Source organism: Taeniopygia guttata, chromosome 31 (genome assembly GCF_048771995.1).
Source record: "Taeniopygia guttata chromosome 31, bTaeGut7.mat, whole genome shotgun sequence".
NCBI lineage: Eukaryota > Metazoa > Chordata > Aves > Passeriformes > Estrildidae > Taeniopygia > Taeniopygia guttata.
In genome coordinates, this window is record NC_133056.1 from 1,639,188 (window position 1) to 1,648,851 (window position 9,664).

The window sequence follows — 9,664 nt, forward strand, 5'->3', positions numbered from 1 at the left end:
TTCCCTCCCCCACCCCGATTTCGGGGTCCCCCCGCCCCTCCCCCCTCACACCTCCATTCCCAGTCCGGCCGCGCTGCTGAACTGGGAGCGGCCCCGCCCAGTCTGGCCAAACTGGGAGGGGGGGAGGGGCAGGGGGACCCCCTTGGCTGTGACGTCATCAGCACATTCCCCAAAATCCGATAAGGGCCGGGGCCGCCCCTCCCCCACCCCCCCCAGGGACCAGGGAAATGGGCTGGAACTGGGAGCACTGGGAGGGACTGGGAGTGAACTGGGATGGACTGGAAGAGACTGGGGCCAAACTGGGACCAAACCGAGAGGGACGGTGACCAAACTGGGAGCACTGGGAGGGAAGAGGGAATGGACTGGGAGGGACTGGAACCAAACTGGGAGGAACTGGGGGGGACTGGGTGTGAACTGGCATCGAACTGGGATCAAACTGGGAGCATTAGGAGGGACTGGGAGCAAACTGGGATGGACTGGGGGGGACTGGGAGCCAGGGGTGGCTCTGCCCCATAAGTGCCCCAGGCTGTGCCCCACAAGTGCCAGGCGGGCTATGACCCCTTTTTGGGCTGATTTTTTTTCGATTTTTGGGATCTTTACCCATTTTTGGTCTGATTTCTCCCATTTTTGCCTCTCCCTCTATTTATTATTTATTATTCATTACTCATTATAGTTATTTATTATTTATTATTTATTATTTATTATTTATTATTTATTATTTATTATTTATTATTTATTATTTATCATTTATCATTTATCATTTATTATCATTTATTATTGTTTATTAATTATTAATTAATTAATTAATTTTCTCCCAAACTTTTCGATTTCTCTTCAATGAACCCTGGAAATTTTGGGGTAAAATCTCCTTTATTGCTGATCCCCCTCCCCCCGAGCAGGGGGCTTGGCCCCACCCCCTTTTGGGCAGGCCCCACCCCCTTTGTGTCCCCTCGGACAAGCCCCGCCCCCTCGGACAAGCCCCGCCCCCTTCAGGCAGGCCCCGCCCCCCCCGGTGACACTCCTGGCCTGGCCCCGCCCCCTCCCCAGGTGACAATCCTGGTGTGGCCCCGCCCCCACAGCCCCCAGGATTTGGTGTCACCCCCGCGGTGACCCTGGGTGACACCGAGTGACCTCCGTGTGACATCGGGGTGACCCCATGTGACCCCGTGTGACACTGGAATGACCCTCACGGTGTCACCCCCACCGTGTCACACCGATGTCACCCGGTGTCAGCACGGTGGTGGCAGGGACACAGGAGCCGGGCCATGGCGCTGTGTCACCGACTGTCCCCGATGTCCCCTCGGTGACGGCAGGGACACAGGAGCCGGGCCATGGCGCTGTGTCACCGACTGTCCCCAGTGTCCCCTCGGTGGTGGCAGGGACACAGGAGCCGGGCCATGGCGCCAATGTCACCGACTGTCTCCAGTGTCCCCTCGGTGGTGGCAGGGACACAGGAGCCGGGCCATGGCGCCAATGTCACCGACTGTCCCCAGTGTCCCCTCGGTGACGGCAGGGACACAGGACCCGGGCCATGGCGCGGGCCAGGCTGGCGCTGAAGGCGGCCGAGATCCAGGGGTTGGTGCAGCTGGTCAGGCTGGCCAGGAGCATCAGGATGGTGAACGCTGGCCCTGGGGACACCAGGGGACAGTTGGGGACAGCTGGGGACAGCCCTAGGGACAGCCCCAGGGACAGCCCCGGGCTCTGGGATGGGGATATTTGGTGACAATCGTGCCCGGACAGAGCCGTGGTGGGGTCACCCTCCCCTGTGCTGGTGTCCCCATGGCTGTGTCACCTCTCCATGGCTCTGTCACCTCCCCTGTCACCTTTCCATGGTCCTGTCACCTCCCCCATAGACCTGTCACCCCCCTGTCCCCCTCATGTCCCCATTGTTGTGTCCCTGTCACCTTCTCCCTGTTCCCACCCCCCACGTGTGCCATCCCCACACCCGTCACATCCCCATGTCCCCAATGTCCCCAATGTCCCTGTCCCCAATGTCCCCAACGTCCCCAATGTCCCCCTGATGTCCCTGCTGTCCCCAATATCCCAAATGTCCCAATGTCCCCAAAGTCCCCGATGTCCCCAATGTCTCAATGTCCCCAATGTCCCCATGTCCCCAGTGTCCCCAATGTCCCCCTGATGTCCCTGCTGTCCCCAATATCCCCAGTGTCCCCAATGTCCCCAATGTCCCCATGTCCCCAGTGTCCCCAGTGTCCCCAGTGTCCCTGATGTCCTCATGTCCCCCTGGTGTCCCCAATGTCCCCAATGTCCCCAAATGTCCCGATGTCCCCAATGTCCCCAATGTCCCCAATGTCCCCAATGTCCCCCTGATGTCCCTGCTGTCCCCAATATCCCCAGTGTCCCCAATGTCCCCAATGTCCCCATTGTCCCAAATGTCCCCAATGTCCCCATTGTCCCCAATGTCCCCAATGTCCCCAATGTCCCCAATGTCCCCAGTGTCCCCAATGTCCCCAATGTCCCCATGTCCCCAATGTCCCCAATGTCCCCAATGTCCCTGATGTCCCCATGTCCCCCTGGTGTCCCCAATGTCCTCAATGTCCCCAATGTCCCCATGTCCCCATGTCCCCCTGGTGTCCCCAATGTCCCCATTGTCCCCAATATCCCCATGTCCCCAATGTCCCCAATGTCCCCAATGTCCCCCTGGTGTCCCCCATGTCCCCAATGTCCCAAAGTCCCCGATGTCCCCAATGTCTCAATGTCCCCAATATCCCCATGTTCCCCATGTCCCCAGTGCCCCCATGTCCCCAATGTCCCCAATGTCCCCAGTGTCCCCAATGTCCCCATGTCCCCCTGGTTTCCCCCATATCCCCAATGTCCCCAGTGCCCCCATGTCCCTAATGTCCCCATTGTCCCCAATGTCCCCAATGTCCCCAATGTCCCCAGTGTCCCCAGTGTCCCCAATGGCCCCCATGTCCCCAGTGTCCCCATGTCCCCCTGGTGTCCCCCATGTCCCCAATGTCCCCCATGTCCCCGATGTCCCCATGTCCCCCTGGTGTCCCCCATATCCCCAATGGCCCCCATGTCCCCCATGTTCCCAGTGCCCCCATGTCCCCAGTGTCCCCATGTCCCCCATGTCCCCGATGTCCCCGATGTCCCCATGTCCCCCTGGTGTCCCCCATGTCCCCAATGTCCCCATGTCCCCATTGTCCCCAATGTCCCTGATGTCCTCATGTCCCCCTGGTGTCCCCCATATCCCCAATGGCCCCCATGTCCCCAATGTCCCCATGCCCCCAATGTCCCCAGTGTCCCCAATGTCCCCATGTCCTCCTGGTGTCCCCCATGTCCCCCATGTCCCCAATGTCCCCCATGTCCCCCTGGTGTCCCCCATGTCCCCAATGGCCCCAATGGCCCCCATGTCCCCATGTCCCCAATGTCCCCAATGGCCCCCATGTCCCCAATGTCCCCCGTGTCCCCCATGTCCCCAGTGTCCCCAATGGCCCCCATGTCCCCAGTGTCCCCAATGTCCCCAATGTCCCCAATGTCCCCATGTCCCCCATGTCCCCCTGGTGTCCCCCATGTTCCCAATGGCCCCCATGTCCCCCATGTCCCCATGTCCCCAATGTCCCCAATGTCCCCAGTGTCCCCGATGTCCCCATGTCCCCCTGGTGTCCCCCATGTCCCCAATGTCCCCCATGTCCCCAATGTCCCCAGTGTCCCCAGTGTCCCTGATGTCCCCATGTCCCCCTGGTGTCCCCCATGTCCCCATTGTCCCCAATGTCCCCCTGGTGTCCCCCATGTCCCCGATGTCCCCATGTCCCCCTGGTGTCCCCCATGTCCCAATGGTCCCCAATGTCCCCAATGTCCCCATGTCCCCAATGTCTCCAATGTCCCCATGTCCTCAATGTCCCCATGTCCCCAGTGCCCCCATGTCCCCCTGGTGTCCCCAATGTCCCCAGTGTCCCTAATGTCCCCAGTGTCCCCTGTCCCCTCTCACCTTCCCGCGGTGCCCGGGGGTCCCACACTGCCCAGAGCTGGGCGCAGAAGAAGGGCGTCCAGCAGAGCACGAACACGCCCAGGACCACCACGGCCATGCGGTGGCTCTTGGCCCTGGCCCTCCCCAGGCCCCCGTGGCCACCGGGGAGCCGCGGTGGCCCCCGGAGCGCGCGGGCCACGGCCGCCAGCAGCACCCCCAGCAGCACGGCCGGGGCCACCAGCACGGCCAGCGCCACCCAGGTGACATAGGCCCGGGCGCCCCAGGGCTGCGCGAAGGTGGCCCAGCAGTCGCTCTCGCCCGGGGCCACCTCGCGCTGCCCGAAGATGCCCACCTGGGGCAGCCCGAAGAGCAGAGCCAGGGCCCAGGCTGTGGCCAGCGCGTCCCAGCGCCGCCGAGCCCGGGACAGTCCTGAGCGGGCCCGGGACAGTCCTGAGCGGGCCCGGGACAGTCCTGAGCGAGCCCGGGCCAGTCCTGAGCGAGCCCGGGCCAGTCCTGAGCGGGCTCGGGCCAGTCCTGAGCGGGCCCGGGCCAGTCCTGAGCGAGCCCGGGCCAGTCCTGAGCGAGCCCGGCCCGCGGCCACCCCGCACCAGCTCCCGCTGGCCCCGCACAGTGCCACGGTGGCCTCGGAGCCGCCGGCTGGGGGGCGTTGAGGCACCCCCGTGGTGGCCCCAGAGTCCCCCGTGGTGGCCCAGGACCCGTCCATGGTGGCCCCAGAGCCGGCTGGGTGGGGCTGAGGCACCCCCGTGGTGGCCCCGGTCCTGCTCATGGTGGCCCCAGAATCCCCCGTGGTGGCCCCAGAGTCCCCCATGGTGGCCCCAAAGTCCCCCATGGTGGCCTGTGACAGGGACCTTGTGGGTGTCTGGGGTGACAAGGGGGGTGATGGGGACACTGGGGTGACATGGAGGGACACTGAGGACACACGGTGGGACACCGGAGTGACATTGGGGCTTGGGAACACTGGGGTGACATGGAGGGACACTGGGGTGACAGGAAGGGACATTGAGGTGACATTGGGGCTTGGTGGCACTGGGGACACACGGTGGGACACTGGAGTGACATTGGGGCTTGGGGACACTGGGGTGACGTGGAGGGTTGGGGACACAGGGGTGGCACAGGGGCCTGGGGGGCACAGAGGGGATGTGGCAGCGCTGCTGTCCTCGCTGTCCCCGCTGTCCCTGTGTCCCCAAGCCCCAGCCGGTTCCCAGGTGCCATCCCACGTGTCCCGGCGTCCCTGCACCCTGTCCCTGCCGCTGTCCCTGTGTCCCCACCCCCAGCAGCCCGAGTGTCCCCCTGTGCCACTCCCGGTGTCCCCAGTGTCCCCACACTGCCACCCCCAGCACCCCGTTGGTCTCCATGTCCCTCCCCGGCTGTCCCCAGTGGTGTCCCAATGCCCCCACACTCTGGTGTCCCCAGTGGTGTCCCCAGTGGTGTCCCCATGCCCCCCAGTTTGTCCCACTGTCCCTCCCTGGATGTCCCCAGTGGTGTCCCAATATCCCTGCACCCCAGTGTCCCCAAGGGTGCCCCCAGTGTCCCCAGCAGTGCCTCCAGTGTCCCTCTGTCCCCTTCCCCACCCCCAGCACCAGCAGTGTCGCCTTGTCCTGATGTCCCCAATCCCCCTAGTGCCCCTAGTGCCCCCAGTGATCCCAGTGTCCCCAGTCTCCCCAGTGTCCCCAATCCCCCCAGTGTCCCCAGTCCCCCCAGTGCCCCCAGTCCCCCTAGTGTCCCTAATGTCCCCAGCAGTGTCCCCACACCCCCAGCCCCAGCACCAGCAGTGTTGCCTTGTCCTGGTGTCCCCATTGTCCCCAGTGCTCTCAGTGTCCCCAATTCCCCAAGTGCCCCCAGTGTCCCCAGTGTCCCCAGCAGTGCCTCCAGTGTCCCTCTGTCCCCTTCCCCACCCCCAGCACCAGCAGTGTCGCCTTGTCCTGATGTCCCCAATCCCTCCAGTCCCCCCAGTCCCCCCAGTGTCCCCAGTGCCCCCAGTGTCCCCAGTGTCCCTCTGTCCCCTTCCCCACCCCCAGCACCAGCACTGTCCCCTTGTCCTGACGTCCCCAGTGCCCCCAGTGTCCCCAGTCCCCCCAGTGTCCCCAGTCCCCCCAGTGTCCCCAATCCCCCTAGTGCCCCCAGTCCCCCCAGTGTCCCCAGCAGTGTCCCTGTGTCCCCTTGCCCACCCCCAGCACTCCGTGCCCCGGGACCCGCGGGCAGTCCGGCGGCGGTCGCGCCCCGGGGCGGTCCCCAGCGGGCGGCAGATGGCCCGGTGGCGATCCCAAGCCATGGCCACGGCCACGTAGGCCGAGGCGAACATGGCCACTCCCTGCAGGTACTTGGTGAGGCGGCAGAGCGGGTCGGGGCCCCGGAACCGGTCCGTGAGGTCCCAGAGCAGCTGCGGCAGCACCAGCCCCGCGGCCGCCGCCAGGTCCGCCAGGCTCAGGTGCCGCAGGTAGCGGCGGAGCGGCCGCGCCGGGCGGGCCGGGGGCTGCCCGGGCCCGCGGGGGGCTCGCGGGGGGCTCCGCAGCGCCAGCAGCACCAGCGCGTTGCTGCTCAGCGCCAGCAGCAGCAGCAGAGCCAGGACCGCGACCTCGGCCACGGCCAGCGCCGCGTCCCGAGGGGGAGCGGGGGTGGGCGTGGGGGGCGGCTGGGGGGGGAAAAGAGGGGTGAGATGGGGAGAAATTGGGGCTGGGGGCATCAAAATGCAGAGAAATGGGGGGAAAATGGGGAGAAATTGGGTCTGGGGGCGTCAAAATGCGGATAACTGGGGAGGAAATGGGGGGAAATTAGGTCTGGGGGTGTCATAATGAGGAGAAATGGGGGGAAATTTGGTCTGGGGGTGTCAAAGTGGGGAGAAATTGGAAGGCGTGGGGGAGAAATTGGGTCTGGGGGTGTCATAATGGGAGAAATTGGTGTGGAATTGGGTCTAGGGATGTCATAATGAGGAGGAATGGGGGGAAATTGGGTCTGGGGGCGTCAAAATGTGGAGAAATGGGGGGAAATGGGGAGAAATTGGAGCTGGGGGCGTCAAAATGCGGATAAATGGGGAGGAAATGGGGGGAAATTGGGTCTGGGGGTGTCGTAATGGGAGAAAACGGGGAGAAATTGGTGTGGAATTGAGTCTGGGGATGTCATAATGGGGGGAAATGGGAAGGAAATTGGGGCTGGGGGAGTCAAAATGCAGATAAATGGGGAGGAAATGGGGGGAAATTGGGTCTGGGGGCGTCAAAATGCAGAGAAATGGGGGGAAATGCGGAGAAATTGGGTCTGGGAGTGTCATAATGGGAGAAAACGTGGAGAAATTGGTGTGGAATTGAGTCTGGGGATGTCATAATGGGGAGAAGTGGGAAGGAAATTGGGTCTGGGGGTGTCATAATGAGGAGAAATGGGGGGAAATGGGGAGAAATTGGGTCTGGGGGTATCATAATGCGCATAACTGGGGAGGAAATGCGGAGAAATTGGGTCTGGGGGTGTCGCAATGGGAGAAAACGGGGAGAAATTGGTGTGGAATTCAGTCTGGGGATGTCATAATGGGGGGAAATGGGAAGGAAATTGGGGCTGGGGGCGTCAAAATGCGGAGAAATGAGGGGAAATGGGGAGAAATTGGGGCTGGGGGCGTCAAAATGCGGAGAAATGAGGGGAAATGGGGAGAAATTGGGTCTGGGGGTGTCATAATGAGGAGAAATGGGGGGAAATTTGGTCTGGGGGTGTCAAAGTGGGGAGAAATTGGAAGGCGTGGGGGAGAAATTGGGTCTGGGGGTGTCATAATGGGAGAAAACGGGGAGAAATTGGTGTGGAATTGAGTCTGAGGATGTCATAATGGAGAGAAATGGGAAGGAAATTGGGTCTGGGGGTGTCAAAGTGGGAGAAAATGGGGGAAACTGAGTCTGGGGATGGCAAAGTGGGGAGAAATTGGAAGGCGTGGGGAGAAATTGGGTCTGGGGGTGTCAAAATGGGGAGAAATGGGAAGGAAATTGGGTCTGGGGGTGTCATAATGAGGAGGAATGGGAGGAAATTTGTTCTGGGGGTGTCATAATGGGGGGAAATTGGATGGAATGGGGGAGAAATTGGGTCTGGGGGTGTCATAATGGGAGAAAACGGGGAGAAATTGGTGTGGAATTGAGTCTGGGGATGTCATAATGGGGGGAAATGGGAAGGAAATTGGGTCTGGGGGTGTCATAATGGGGGGCAATTGGACGGAATGGGGGAGAAATTGGGTCTGGGGGCAGAATAATGGGGGGAATGGGGAGAAATTGGGTCTGGGGGTCTCAAAAAGGGGAGAAATGGGGGAAAATTTGGTCTGGGGGTGTGACATTGGGGGAAATGGGGGGAATTGGTGGGAATTGGGTCTGGGGTCTCAAAAAGGGGAGAAATGGGGAGGAAATGGGTCTGGGGGTGTCCGAGTGGGGGTCCATTGAGTCAGGGGGTGTCCGTGAGGGTCTGGGGGTGTCAGGGGGGGTCTGGGGGGTTCAGATAAGTGGGGGAGGGGCGCTGCTCTTGGGGGGGGGAGGGAGACCCCGCCCCTCCCCCCTGCCCCTCCCCCCGCCCCAATTTCGGCAATTTTGGGGTCCCTCCCCCCCGCCCCTCCCCCCCCCGGTACCTCCACCCCAATTTCGGGGTCCCGCCCCTCCCCCACCCCAATTTCGGGGTCCCGCCCCTCCCCCACCCCGATTTGGGGTCCCCCCCCCCCTCACCTCCATTCCCAGTCCGCTCCCAGTCCGGCCGCGCTGCTGAACTGGGAGCGGCCCCGGCCGGACTGGGCGAACTGGGAGGGGGGAGGGGCAGGGGGACCCCCCGGGCTGTGACGTCATCAGCGCATTCCCCAAAATCTGATAAGGGCCGGGGCCGCCCCTCCCCCACCCCCGGGAGCGGGGAAATGGGCTGGAACTGGGAGCACTGGGAGCGAACTGGGGGGGACTGGGAGCGAACTGGGAATGGACTGGGAACAAACTGGGAGCACTGGGAGCAAACTGGGAATGGACTGGGAGCAACTGGAATCCACTGGGGATGGGATTGGGATGGACTGGGAGCACTGGGAGGGACTGGGAGCAAACTGGGAATGGACTGGGACCAATCTGGGAGCAAACTGGGAGGGACTGGGAGGGACTGGGGAGGAACTGGGAGGGATTGGGAAGGATGGGGGGGGGAACTGGGAGCACTGGGAGGAGCTGGGACCAAACTGGGACCAAACTGGTATGGACTGGGATCAAACTGGAATGGACTGGGATCAAACTGGAATGGACTGGGAGCAACTGGGAGACATTGGGACCAAACTGGGGGGGACTGGGAGGGACTGGGAGAGACTGAGACCGAACTGGGATCAAACTGGGAGGGCCTGGGAGCAACTGGGATCAAACTGGGGGGACTGGGAGGGACTGGGACCAAACTGGGAGGGACTGGGATCAACTGGCCATGGACTGGGGGGAACTGGGACCAAACTGGGATCAAACTGGGACCAAACTGGGATCAAACTGGGAGAACTGGGAGGGACTGGGAGTGACTGGAACCAAACTGGGGGGGACTGGTTTATACTGGGAGGGAACTGGGAGAGAACTGGTTTTATACTGGGATGGAACTGGTTTATACTGGGAGGGAACTGGTTTATACTGGGATGGAACTGGTTTATACTGGGAGAGAACTGGTTTATACTGGGATGGAACTGGTTTTTACTGGGAGGGGATTTGGGGACCCCCCCCCCCAAGCCCCAAATAAAGAGATGGGAATGGC

The 9,664-nt window shown here is 62.3% G+C and overlaps 1 protein-coding gene across 1 annotated transcript; it reads right to left on the bottom strand.

The window, feature by feature from the left end:
* Nucleotides 1-1,049: 1,049 nt before the first annotated feature.
* On the bottom strand, nt 1,050-9,599 carry LOC115491955 (uncharacterized). The gene is made up of 4 exons (XM_072920209.1): nt 8,632-9,599; nt 6,096-6,584; nt 3,953-5,609; nt 1,050-1,628 (listed from the first exon to the last, which is right to left on the bottom strand). Exons 1-4 carry the CDS (start codon nt 8,746-8,748, stop codon nt 1,477-1,479), a joined length of 2,415 nt encoding a protein of 804 aa, XP_072776310.1. The 5' UTR covers nt 8,749-9,599; the 3' UTR covers nt 1,050-1,476.
* Between the last annotated feature and the right edge of the window lie 65 nt (nt 9,600-9,664).

Bases quoted from the DNA above. Each gene is read 5' to 3' on its own strand.
- LOC115491955 (XM_072920209.1), bottom strand. From the start codon at position 8,748: ATGACGTCACAGCCCGGGGGGTCCCCCTGCCCCTCCCCCCTCCCAGTT. The intron at 6,585-8,631 runs GTGAGGGGGGGG...TTCCCCCCCCAG, and splicing joins GGAGCGGACTGGGAATGGAG to CCGCCCCCCACGCCCACCCC. The intron at 1,629-3,952 runs GTGAGAGGGGAC...TGGTGTCCCCAG, and splicing joins CCCCCGGGCACCGCGGGAAG to GGCCAGCGTTCACCATCCTG.